Genomic DNA, 14,141 nt, shown 5'->3' with positions numbered 1-14,141 from the left:
CGTTCGTCCTTGTTTGACGAGTGCGGCAGGTCTCCGAACGGGACGGCGGCGGTTTGAAGAGGTGCGTGCACACTCTACAAACTGCCGCCATCCCGTTTGCACAGCTGCTGCGTTCGTCCATGTTAGACGAGCGCGGCAGGTCTCCGAACGGGACGGCGGCGGTTTGGAGAGGTGCGCGTGCACTCTCCAAACTGCTGCCGTCCCATTTGCACAGCTGCTGCGTTCGTTCATGTTTGACGAGCGCGGCAGGTCTCCAAATGGGACGGCGGCGTTTGGAGAGGTGCACCTCTCCAAACCGCCGCCGTCCCGTTTGCACAGCTGCTGCGTTCGTCTATGTTTGACGAGCGCGGCAGGTCTCCGAATGGGACGGCGGCGGTTTGGAGAGGTGCGCGTGCACTCTCCAAACTGCCGCCGTCCCGTTTGCACAGCTGCTGCGTTCGTCCATGTTTGACGAGCGCGGCAGGTCTCCGAACGGGACGGCGGCGGTTTGGAGAGTGCACGCGCACCTCTCCAAACTGCCACCGTCCCGTTCGGAAATCTGCCGCGCTCGTCAAACATGAACGAATGCGGCAGGTCTCCAAATGGGACGGCGGCGATTTGGAGAGGTGCGCACGCACTCTCCAAACTGCTACCATCCTCTTTGCACAGCTGCTGCGTTCATTCGTGTTTCTTTCAAACGCGGAGGAATGCAGCAGCTCTGCAAACGGGGCGGCAGTGGTTTAGAGAGCTGCGCAGCTCCCCAAACCTCCACCTCCACATTTGAAGAGCTGCTGCATTCATCAAACGCAGAGGTTTGGAGGTCCTGGGAGAGGGCGCTCGGGTGGCTCCGGCGGTGCCCGGGCTGAAGGCGCCGCCGCAACCCAGTGCCCGTCGCCTGCGAGTCCGTCTCTTCCCCCCCGCGTAAGCTGGTGGCATTGGGCAGCGACAGGTGCGTGCAGCTCAGGATGCGGTGCGGGCGTAGGGGGTGGTGTATTTTTTGTTTTTGCGCATGCGCATGCGTGCCCACATGCGCGCGCACATTTTGCGGCTCCCACTTTTTTGTGTGTATGACGGAACCAGTTCCGAGTGGCTCTTTTGCTGTTTCGGGTTGCTGACCCCTGGTCTAGTCTAAAGAAAAGAAGAAACAGGGGCGACATGAAAGCAGTATTCCAGGATTTGAGGGGCTGCCACAAAGAAGAGGGTGTCAAACTATTCTCCTAAGTACCAGAGGGCAAAACAAGAAACAATGGTTTGAATCTGATCAAAAAGAAAAGCAACCTGGAATTAAGGAGAAACTTCCTAACAGTGAGGATAATTAACTGGTGGAACAGCTTGCCTTCATAAATCATGGGTGCTCCATCACTGGAGATTCTTAAGAAGGGACTGGGCAGTCACTTGTCTGAAATGGTATAGGTTCTCCTGCTTGAGCAGGGGGCTGGACTAGAAGATTTCCAAGGTTGTGTTGTGTTGTGTTCTATTCTATTTTTGCCTGTTTTTGAGAAGGGCTTTTCTGGGAAAGATAGAAAACTGGGCAAGATACTGCCTTTTCTTGTGCCTGTCAAAGAAAGCCACAGTGTCTACAGTTATGAGTGGAGACACATTCTCAGTCAGGGTTTCTTAATTACTATTAAGAGAATGGAATTAGAGGATCAACCACATCAGAAAAGGTACCAATTATCTAAACTTGAAACCTATCTACTTTCAATTTTAATTAATTTATTCTCATATAGATTATTAGAACATGCAGGTAGAGTGTAAAACACCCAGTTTCATTTGATTCTGATGCAACAGAAATACAGATACAGAACACTTCAATCAGATTTCCTTATAATACTGTACTCACCTCTCCTACACAGAAGGTTGGTTATAAGATGCTACTGTAGGAAAACCTATATAATATAAATGTTACGGGAAACCCTCCTTCATATAATGCATATGTAGTAGGGATGCACTTATGTATCGTCATTATCATCATCATCATCATCATCACCACTACCACCACCATCACTGGTTCTATATGAGGTTTCACTGTTTTAATTTTATTAGTGCCATTGTCACAAAAGGACAATTATCTACAATTTTAAATGAAATGTGACTAACATACTATACGAGGTATATAACAACAACAACAACAATAGTAATAGAGTTGGAAGGGACCTTGGAGGTCTTCCAGTCCAACCCCCCTGCTCAGGCAATAAACCCTATACCATTTCAGACAAATAGTTGTCCAGTCTCTTCTTAAAAACTTCCAGTGTTAGAGGATAAAATGCTACTGTAGGAAAACCTATAATACAAATGTTACGGGAAACCCTCCTTCATATAATGCTTATGTAGTAGGAATTATATGGAGGCAGGTTGTTCCACTGATTGTTCTAACTGTCAGTTATGTATGTAATGTAACTACTATTATAAATCTCCCATATCCCCACTTCATAAATAGCAATATAGCTATCACATTTTGCTGCTTTTCTAAAAATGACACAAAGCAGTTTAGATATATCTCAGAAGATATAAAACATAAGAGATAAGAAAATAATTAAGAGGATTTTATTATTCCTGTCTTACTTTCTTAGAGAAGGAATTTCCCTAATCAGAACAATAAAAGTTGAAATTCAATTTAACACAATGCTGTTCTAATCCTCCAAAATTGTTCAAAACTTTGGGCAGTGGGCAAGAGACGCAGTATTGGCCAAAAAAGCCTTCTAAATATGCAATAACCCTAAAATCACATACAGAAGTCTAAATATGAAGATAAGCATTGGGAAAGTCTGTGCTAGATACAAAGACAAATGAATGGTGCTATCTAGTGCTTGTATTTATATAATAATTCCATTAATATTTCAGACTACCTAAATAAGTAATCTAAATGTCAGTTCACCCTAATCTGACTTGTAAAAATAATAAACCTACCAGGCATTAGAAAGCAGCTTTTATTTCAGGAAATCAATCATTGCACAGAGAAAGAATGTGATCCAGTGTGTGTTTCTAAGTAAATGTTGCACGGGAGGGAAATAACAAGGATACAAACAAAAGAACCATTTACTCTATAACCAAATTAGTACAAAGTTGTGGAATATAATGCTTTAGGCTGCAAGTATAACATACATTTACCTAGTAATAACAATCAGTGGAGTCATTAGATTTCTGTATCACATATAGTAGATATGTGTAGGAATGTGGTATTAGTGACTCGGATGATTTGGATTTATTTAATATATTGGGCACTGAATTCTATATATTTACTGTTTTTAATAATTAATAGCTTCTTGGCACTAACCCAACTGAACCTAATAGGCACTTTCCAAGTATGTATTTTTATCTGGATCTGTGCTTTTCATTCTAACATGGGTTTTTACAGATTGATAAATTGTCTAAAATTTGTTATTTTTATATTGTTTTTAAATTATTAAAACATGTTTCATTTTCAGCAAATTCTGATTAGGGGAAACTGAATTTGACATTTGATTAAATTAAGGTGTTCAGCTAGAAACCAGGAGAATGGAAACTTTAGTATTGCCTTAGGCATAAAAAACTGGCTGAGTGACTTTTGGCCACTCTCTCAGGCCACCCACCTGACAGGATTGTTGTGAGGAAACTAAGAGGAAGAAGGATTATTAAGTATGTTTGCCACCTTAAGTTATTTATAAAAAACAGTAAAAGTGGGATAAAATAAATAAATGTAAAGTACATTATATATCTATACTATATATTTAATACAACAGAAGTATATTACAAGTAGTTCCTACATCATGGTATATAGACTTCAAAAGTGCTTTTTAAAATATCTTACACTGATCGATTCAAAGAAACCTAATGGATTGTCAAATTGAAAAATAAGAATTTAGAAAAATTACTGTAATGAGAATGGCCTTTTTTGTTTTATAACAACTTGTGCCAAATCAAGATTTGAATCTCTTAAGAACATACTGGTGAAACTCTAGACGTGGGGCTTAAGAAGTGTGGTTAATAGACTGGCAATGTGAGGAGTCTGATAAAAAATTTAGGAGTGGAATTGAAAGAGGGGTTAAGTGTCTGATTTTTGTGCTACCATTTGTTTTTAATCATCATAATCTGTGGTTAAAATTTAGCAGAAAGTGTGGTGATTGCCACAGCTATCTGTACTACAGCAACTACAATAATCAATTTTATGTGGATTTATTGTATTTTATGTATCCTTTAAAATGTTTTAGTAATAATTACAGGTTTTTGTATTTTACTGTTGTGTTCTCTGGCCCAAAGGCCATATTAAGCAAAGTATATAAAATTTTACTTCCAAGCAATATAGTAGCATCAGTACAAAACTGAGTCACAATTGTACAGTATAGTGAAACACAATGATACAGATTAATCTTCAAACAATCAATTGTTCTTTTACTAGTCATATAAGCTTTCAGTAAATTCCTGTTGATTTTTTTTTAAAAAAGCTCCAATATTAAAACTCACTTGGTTTACAAGCGTAAATGCAAAACATCTCACTCATAAAAGACAGAAGCTTTGTCTGGGCACCCATGTGCACAAATTTAAATCCAAAAAGGTATGCAAGAATGAATAGGGAAGTACCGTATTTTTCGGACCATAAGACGCACCTGACCATAAGACGCACCCAGTTTTTAGAGCAGGCAGACAAGAAAAAAAAATTCTGAACCAAATAGTACCGGTATACTAAAACAGGGCTTTTCAACCTTTTCATCCATTGTACCACTTTTAGGACAAGGCAATGTCCGAGTACCACCAGTCGCCCAGCAAGGTGTCAAAAACTTGACCCCCCACCAAAAAAGGAAAAAAAATGATAAAGTACAGGTAGTCCTTGACTTACAATGATTCACTTAGTGACTGTTCAAAGTTACGACGGCACTGAAAAAAGTGACATGACCATTTTTCACACTTATGACTGTTGCAGCATCCCCAGGGTCATGTGATTCACATTCGGATGCTTGGCAATCGATTCATATTTATGATGGTCACATTGTTCCAGGGTCATGTGATCTTCTTTTGCAACCTTCTGAGAAGCAGTTAGTGGGGAAACCAGATTCACCTAACAATCATGTTACTAATTTAATTTCTCTCTCTCCTTCTCTTTCTCTCCCTCTCTACCCTCCCTCTTTCTTTCTCTCTCCTCTCTCTCTCTCCCTTTCTCTCCATCTCCCTCTTTCTCTCCCTATTTTTCTCTTTCCCTCTATCTCTCCCTTTCTCTCTCTCCCTCTATTTCCCTCCCTCTTTCTTTCTCCTTCTCTCCCTTTCTTCCTCTCCCTCTTTTCCTCTCCCTCTATTTCTCTCCCTTTCTTTCTCCTCTTTATCTCCCTTTCTTTCTCCTCTCTCTCTCCCTCTCTTTCTTTCTCCCTCTCTTTCTCTCTCTCCCTCCCTCTCCCATTGTCCCTTCCTTCCCTCCCTCTTTGTCCTTCCCTCTCTGCATTAGAGCAGTACCCGTGGAGGCGGCCCTGCGGCCCGGCTTTCTCTTGCAGAAAGCAAGCTGAAACGGAGCGAGGGAGATTGCCAGAAATGCGAATCGGCCGATCTCACGCTCCTGCAAACTCCCTTGCTCGGTTTCAGCTTCCCTTGCTACAAGAGAAAGCAGGCTGAAACGAGGGAGATTGCAGCAGCGCAAGATCAGCCGATTCGCATTCCTGGCAATCTTCCTCACTCCGTTTCAGCCTGCTTTCTCTTGTAGCAAGGGAAGCTGAAACCGAGCGGGGCAGATTGCAGGAGCGTGAGATCGGCGTTTCTCAGCACGTGCCGATTCGTGCTCCACTTGCAGAGGTTGGGGCTGGCCATACAGATCACCTTCGGACCATAAGACGCACCCTCGTTTCCCCCCCCACTTTTGGGGGAAAAAGTGCATCTTATGGTCCGAAAAATACGGTATATACCCCCTTCCTATATACCCCTATCTATTTCCAGATATTTTTGCTATACAGTGCGTGGAATTACTTGGAATCAAGGACTGTTGAGCATTGCTTATATGCACAAACATATTCCCATCAATCTCCTTTTTATCCTATATATTCAAATGAGGGGTCCTTTATGCTCTCTGAGCTTGTTTTCTTCCAGACATTTCATTACCCAAACTAAGTAATATTATCAATGCACTAATGATATTACCTAGTTTGGGTAATGAAACATCTGTAAGACATATATACAACCAAGCTCAGAGAGCAGCAAAGACCTTCTAATTTTGACCCTGAGCTACAAAAATTCTCCTTTATTGGTATCTTCAAGTGAATGTTTGCATACAGTTGAAACAAATCAAATTCTACAAAATGCAGCACATATCCACATATAATTTAGAAACTGCAGCTGCAAATCAAATTTCCTGTTTCTTCCTATTCATACCAAACAAAAACATAAAAACTTATTGATTTCAAAGTTCACTGATTTATATAATCAATCAGTATCATTCTAACTGAAAGTAGAATTTTTTTCTATTCCCCCCCCCCCCGAAAAGCTGATTTACACAATATTCAGTAAGAATATTTCTAAGGTAGTAACTCTTGTTTTGTTGAGTAACTGAATGGTACTTGTTACTATTATACTGAACTGTTTTGAAAGAAGCCATAATTGGATACATCGTTTTGTCATTCATAAACTACTACTACATTATTTTAAACAAAACTTTTAGAGTGGAAGCAAAACTTTCTAATAGTGGAAAAGATCTGCAAGAAAATTGTATTTGAAAAGCCCTCTGCATTATAAGATAATTTGTTTTATGATTCAAGTTAATATTTTTATTAATAGTTACTGAATCCATCATTTTTAATCTTTTTCATTACATTTTGAGATTTTCAAAGCTAAAATATTGGCATAATTCATGAACTACAGATGTGAAAAAGAAAGTACACCCTCTTTGAGTTCTATGATTTAAATATCAGGACATAGTAAAAAATAATCTGGTCCTTAGTAGTTCTTAAAAGTAGGTAAATACAACCTCAGGTGAACAACAACACAAGATATACCAGTCACCAGTACTCATTACACCACAGAACTCAAAGAGGGTATGCCTTCTTTTTCACATTACCTTATATAGTAATTTTTCACCTTATATTATTCTTTTTAAAAAGCACACAAAAGAAAAATTGATTTTAATTGCCTTTTCTGTGTTGTTACCTTACCCCTGCCACAGAAGTTCATCATTAGCAAGATCCTGCCATACGCATGAAGCCAGACAGAGGTCTGTTGCATTCAGGTATGACAAAATGGTAAAACTAAGTTCAGGAGGTAACATTTCTAGGTTGATGAATCCTTCTTGTTCTTTTGACTTCCGAGTTTTTAACAGGTGGTAAATGTCAATTCCTCCTTGGGCATGTTTCCGGTGATTAGTATTTGAAACATTATTAACAGTCATCCTTCTACCATTCTCCCTGGAAAGACAGCTTTGTCCTGCGTATTCCTGTTGTTGTAACTGCTGATTCCTTGCCACTCTCCACAACCCTTGACCCATCTGCAAGCCTGTAGGTTGTAAACAAAAGGGAGAGAAACATATAAATTACTTCATTAAAAAGGACAACAGGCTTTGTTAATTATAACTGTAAAAAGTCTGCAGATATATATTTAATTATACTGAATTCTATTAAACATATATTGATAAGACAGGATTTGTAAGATTCTATACAAAGTATTATAAAGCTAGAGAAATATGCGGTTGAGAAATTTAATATTTTATCTAAAGCTATGATCAACTGCCCCCTTTACTGATTACTGCCTTGTCACGGTGAAGGGGCTTGTGTAACTCAAAGAAGCGATAAGCTATGCTGTGCAGGGCCACCCAAGACGGACAGGTCATAGCAGAGAGTTCTGACAAAATGTGATCCACTGGAGAACGAAATGGCAACCCACTCCAGTATCTTTGCTATGAAAACCCCATGGACAGTACCAAAAGGCAAAAAGATATGACACAGGTGTCAACGCTGCTAACATCGAATGTTCTTGTTTTGACAAAAGATGAAGAAGCAGCTATTTCATATTTAAACTTATGTGTTACTTTAAGAGCTATAATCAGTTATTGCTAGGGGAGGGGGGAGGAAGAATGTGTCTCAAGGCTGTCTCGAAATAAGAGAAGATAAGAATTTGGCGGTTTTCTAACAGAAGGGAAAACTGACCCTTCAAACTAATTGGAGAATGTGATTTATGACAGCAATGTAAAGGAGAATTGTGTTTAACATATTGTGCTAAGTGGAGGGGAATTCAGATTCTAGCTTCTCCTAGCAAGGATTATCAACGTTTTAGAGTTCTAATAAAAGATTTTTAAGGTAAACAATGCCTCAGTCATTTGAAAAGCTCAACTGTTGGAACCTTGACATCATGCTGGAATCCACCAACTTTACAAACTAACTAGGGGGTCCCATCGTTGTCTCCAGGTTTGGGAGACAGGCTGACAAAGAGTTGGGAAAGATCCCATCATGTAATAAGGAAAGTTGCCTGAAATCAGCTCCTCGGCACAAGCAGCCAGCCCAGGGGGGGGGGGATGGGCCAGCGAAGAAGCTGATAGGAAAAAAAATTCAGCAATCCTCCCAGCTGGGAGCAAGACCCAAACAACCAGGAGAATTGGTCTGGTCGTCAGATTGGATTAAGCCCAGCAGAAACTCCACGTGCCTCAAAGCGGCCTTGCCATCCCCAAGGGCTTGAAAGGCAGAGGAGGTGGGGCGACAACAAAGAGACTCCTGCACATTGCATTCCCCAGACAAGTGTGGAGCAGTCAGGCCATCTGCGATTGAATGCTTGGGTGAGTGGAAATATCTGTCTGCGGTCCAAAGCCAATCAATTGACAACCTAGCAGAGAGGTTTGAAGAACTAGAAATGAGGAGCGCAGAACAGCTCCTGCCAAGAGGCCCCTCAGCCCCCCTTTCACAGAGCTAACAGCCTTCCAACCCCTGGAGTTCCCTGCTAGGGCCTCCAGTCCCACAGAGAAAGAGAATCTAGGGCCTTCACAGCAGTGGGGAGTATGGCAATCCCCACAGAAGTAGGGGCAGCAAACTCTGGGCCTAAACCAGCTGATAAAAGCCTTGCAACAGGTTGGGGTGATGCAGAAGCCTGGAAAGCAATAGCTAGTTGGAGGACGACAACTCCATGGAGGCTGGTCACCACCCCCAGCTCCAAGCAACCACTGAGAGGCCCGGAATTGAGGGAGGTGGCACAGCACTTGAGGCTAAAACGTTTCCTAGTAGATCAGCAGGAGAGGGTGCCACAATTCCCTGCAGACAAAATCCAGAGTAGACGACAGCAACTCTCATCTATCTATCCAACAATCATTGAGGGGCCTACAGCAGCAAGTGGTACCATGACTTCCTGCCAGCCGACAGCAGTCTCCCCTCAGACAACCACAGCAAGGGGAGCAGCAGCACGGCCCAAACGTGCAACCCCTGGGCATACAGCAGGACCAATGGGGTAGCCAGCAACTGGGGGTCCAACAGCAGCCGTATGGGCCCTGGCAGCTGTTGAATCAACAACCAGGGTGGGGCCAGCAGCAATGGGGGGCCCAGCAATCAATGATGGGCCCACCCTTTAGAGCAACATTTGATGGGGACCCAGAGAAACTGATTTTTTTCCTCAACCAAGTACGCTCTCACTTGAAACGCTGCGCCTATCTCTACCCAGACCCAGGTGCTATGGTAGATGTGACTGCATCCAGCCTAGAGGGAGAAGCATCCAAATGGTTAAACAATTTATATAACGAGGAAGCCCCTGAATTGGAGGACTCCCACATTTCCTCGGCATCTACCGAGCTGTGACTGATCAGCTGCAAGTATGGTAACAGGCAGCAGTGAAATTAGACGTCCAGCTCAACTGCTATAAGAAGCCTCTCCCACTTGAAGCAGCACCAAAGCCAGGACCAAAATGGCTACCACCAAACCCCAAAACCCCCAACTACTGCTATTGATGATAGACCTAGACCACCTACAAGCCCACCAATCAAGTGCTTTCGATGCAGACAGTAGGAACATCGAGCAGCAAACTGCCCAGTTCCTTACCCGCAACAGCAGAGTAGACCAGAACCAACGAGGAGGAGACCTGCACAGCAGCCACCGAGAGAGAAGTCCAACTGAAGTACCAGGAGCCCATTGCCCAGGTTAAGTCCCCCACCCAGGAGGATGCTGGCCCACTGACTGGACCCGCCACCACTTTACCTGGCTTTGACAGCAACAATGAAGGGGAGAATGACCTGATGGTGAGTCGACACGTCCCACCTTTTTCATTGCCTGCTAAACTCATAATCTCTAAGTCAGGGGCACAAGTAGACCTGAAAGTGCTAGTTGATACTGGCTGCTCCCGATGCATCATTAGCCTGTCATGTGCCTTAAGACTGTGCATATGGACTAAGCCGCTCTCCAAGCCTGTGAGGTTTGAGCAAGCTGATGGCTCCCTAATAGGAGGAACTTTAGTCATGCAATTAACGGAGCCCTTACGCCTAGAAATAGGCGAGCACTGGGAGTTTATTCGCTTCCTGGTGGGTCCAAAAATGAGTGAGACTGTGATCCTAGGACTAGCCTGGCTAGACAAATGGAAGCCATTGATCTGGTGGGAAAAAGGAATGAGAAATGTGAGACTACCTATAGGGCCTGATCTCCCCATTGATTCAACAGACGTTACAGGGGATTTTAGCATACCCAATGAGCAAGCGCACATGGCTACCTTATGACCACCAGGCGAGCCACTTATCCCCAGTACCGGGACCTAGCGGAGGCATTTAGTAAGAAAGAATGTGATACCTTGCCTCCTCACTGAAACAATGATTGTTCCATTGAACTGTTGCCGGGGGCCAAACTTCCATGACCAAAAAAGTATGCTATGCCCCCCCTTGAAATGGAGGAGATGCAGCGATATGTGGATAAAAACCTAGCAAGGGGATTCATCAAATGGGCCAAGTCTACCATGGGAGCCCCTGTGCCCAAAGAAAAAAAGATGGGTCTCTTTGTCTCTGTGTTGACTATAAGGGCCTTAACGCTGTGAGCGTGGAAAATAAATACCCTCTCCCACTCCTGAAAGACTTACTAACCCACCTGGCGAAGGGGAGTGTCTTCACTAAATTAGACTGAGAGAAGCATATTACCAGGTGAGAATAAAGGAGGGGGATGAGTGGAAAACGGCCTTCAACTGCCCCTTGGGAAGCTACCAATTCAAAGTCATGCCATTTGGATTGCAGGGGGCCCCAGCTGTATTTATGCAGTTGATTAATGAGGTCCTACATGATTATTTATACAAAAGTGTTCTGGTGTATCTTGATGACATTCTGATAATACAGTATGAATATGACGGACCACATAAGACTGGTCAGAGAAGTGTTAAAGAAACTATTGAATGCCAAACTTTATATCAAATTGTTGAAATGTGAATTTCACAAGACCCGATTAGATTATCTGGCTATAGAATTTCCAATGAGGGCACTGAAATGGACCCAGCCAAAGTGAAAGCTATAATTGAATGGCAGCCCCAAAAGACTCGCAAACAGCTCCAGAGATTCCTAGCATTTGCCAAGTTCTACCGACAATTCATTCCCTCTTTTGCCAAGATTGCTCTACCCCTTACAGAACTACTCAAAACGGGCAAGGGAGGGGGGAAACTGCCATCTGGCCAACCACTATCATGGACTATGAGTTGTCAGAAAGCTTTTGAGAATTTAAAAAGACTATGTGCGGCTGAACCGATTCTAAAGCACCCCTGACCAGGGGAGCACTTCGTAATTCAAGCTGACACCAGTGACGTGGCAGTTGGAGCTGTGTTACTGCAAAAGAATAAAAATGGGGTCCTGCAAATTCACTGAAAGTGAAAGAAGATGGAACAGTCTGGGAGAAGGAGGCCTTCGCAATTAGGTGGGGGCTATTAAACTGGCAACACTATTTAGAAGTGAGGAAGGTGCCTTTTGAAGTATTGACAAATCACAAAAATTTAGAGGGACTAAAAACTCCCCGCAAACTGTCCCCAAAGCAAGTGCAATGGGCACAGTACTTTAACCATTTTTTTTTACTCTAAAGTACATACTGGGAGGGAAAAACGTCTTAGCTGATGCGCTATCCTGATTACCCCAATACAAAAGCGAACGTGTAGAGGTCAAAGAGGCAATTATCTCCAGTTCACAACCTGCGGCACAACTCACACCTCGCAGAACCCCTAATCTTGATGACCCGGGAGCGAAGAAGAAAAAAAAAGAGCTCCTCACTGACCAATGGTTCAAAGATAATCAAACCTCCTTAACATGCAGGGATGGTCTGGCTTACAAGGGGGGAAAATTGTACTTGCTCAAGCTCTCCGTCTTAACGCTCTCAAACACAGCCATGATGTCAAACAGGCTGGGCACTTTGGATATCTAACAACTCTACATCTCACTCACCAGCAATTCTGGTGGCCGGGACTAAAACGAGACGTGGGAAACTATGTCAGGAGCTGTACTGTATGTGCCACCATGAAAAGAATGCCAGGGAAAACCCCGGGGTTACTGCAAATGGTGGCCGACCCTTCTCAACCAGGGGAAGAAATAGCTATGGACTTTATGGTAGACCTACCTGACAGTAGAGGAAATCCTGTCATCTGGACTGTGATAGACCTGTTTTTGAAGCAGGCTCATTTTATCTCCTGCAAAGGACTCCCATCTGCCCAACGCCTGACTAAATTGTTCCTGAAACATATCTACCGACTGCATGGTGCCCCTAAGCGAATAGTTTCAGATAGAGGAGTGTACAGTTGCAAGAAAAAGTATGTGAACCCTTTGGGATTATGTGGAGTTTTGCATGAATTGGCCATAAAATGCACTCTAAACGTCATGTAAGTCACAACAATAGAAAAACACAGTCTGCTTAAAATAATACTACACAAACATTAGCTGTTGTCATGTTTTAATTGAACATAACATGTAAACATTCACAGTGCAGGGTGGAAAAAATATGTGAACCCCTAGCCTAATGACTTCTCCAAGAGCTAATTGGAGCCAGGAGTGAGCCAACCTTGACTCCAAACAGTGTGATGATATTGGATGTGTTGCTGACAGCCATCCTGCCCTTTAAAAACACACACCTGTTTTTGGTTTACTGGTCTCAAGAAGCACTGTCTGATGTGAACCATGCCTCGCAGAAAAGAGCTCTCAGAAGACCTACGATCAAGAATTGTTGACTTGCATGAAGCTGGAAAGGGTTACAAAAGTATCTCCAAAAGCCTTGATGTTCATGTGTCCATGGTAAGACAGACTCTACAAATGGAGAAAGTTTAGCACTGTTGCTACTCTCCCTAGGCGTGGTCGTCCTGTAAAAATGACTGCAAGAGCACAGCGCATAATGCTTAATGAGGTAAAGAAGAATCCTAGAGTGTCAGCTAAAGACCTACAGAAATCTCTGGCACATGCTAACATTTTTGTTGACACATCTACAATAAGGAAAACATTAAACAAGAACGGAGTATATGGGAGGACACCCCGGAGAAAGCCATTGCTGTCCAAAAAAAATATTGCAGCACGTTTGAAGTTTGCAAAAGAGCACCTGGATGTTCCACATCACTACTGGCAAAATATACTGTGGACAGATGAAACCAAAATTGAGTTGTTTGGGAAAAACACACAACACTGTGTGGAGAAAAAAAGGCACAGCACACCAACATCAAAACCTCATCCCCACTGTAAAACATGGCAGAGGGAGCATCATGGTTTGGGGCTGCTTTGTTGCCTCAGGGCCTGGACGGATTGTTGTCATTGATGGGAAAATGAATTCCAGAGTTTATCAGGACATTTTGCAGGAAAACGTACGACCATCTGTCTGCCAACTGAAGCTCCGCAGAGGATGGGTGATGCAACAGGACAATGACCCAAAGCATACAAGTAATTCAACAAAACAATGGCTTCAACAGAACAGAATACGCCTTCTGGAGTGGCCCAGTCAGAGTCCTGACCTCAACCCGATTGAAATGCTGTGGCATGACCTTAAGAGAGCGATTCACACCAGACATCCCAAGAAAATTGCTACACTGAAACAGTTTTGTGAAGAGGAGTGGTCCAAAATTACTCCAGATCGTTGTGCAGGTCTGATCTGCAACTACAGGAAACATTTGGTTGAGGTTATTGCTGCCAAAGGAGGGTCAACCAGTTATTAAGTCCAAAGGTTCACATACTTTTTCCACCCTGCACTGTGAATGTTTCCATCTTATGTTTAATTAAAACATGACAACAGCTAATGTTTGTGTAATATTAT

At 42.9% G+C, this 14,141-nt stretch overlaps 1 protein-coding gene across 1 annotated transcript in view; it reads right to left on the bottom strand.

The window, feature by feature from the left end:
- FBXO8 (F-box protein 8) overlaps positions 1 to 14,141 on the bottom strand; it is a 44,244-nt gene that overhangs the window by 7,676 nt on the left and 22,427 nt on the right. Inside the window, exon 2 of the mRNA XM_081332890.1 lies at positions 7,086 to 7,422. Coding sequence (XP_081189016.1) covers positions 7,086 to 7,414 — 329 coding nt within the window. The 5' untranslated portion in view covers positions 7,415 to 7,422. The remainder of the gene's footprint in view (positions 1 to 7,085; positions 7,423 to 14,141) is intronic.

The sequence above is a fragment of the Vipera berus genome, assembly GCF_964194415.1.
Source record: "Vipera berus genome assembly, chromosome: 7".
Lineage (NCBI taxonomy): Eukaryota > Metazoa > Chordata > Lepidosauria > Squamata > Viperidae > Vipera > Vipera berus.
Note: the sequence above shows the minus strand (reverse complement) of the source record. Positions and strands in the feature narration are given on the sequence as shown.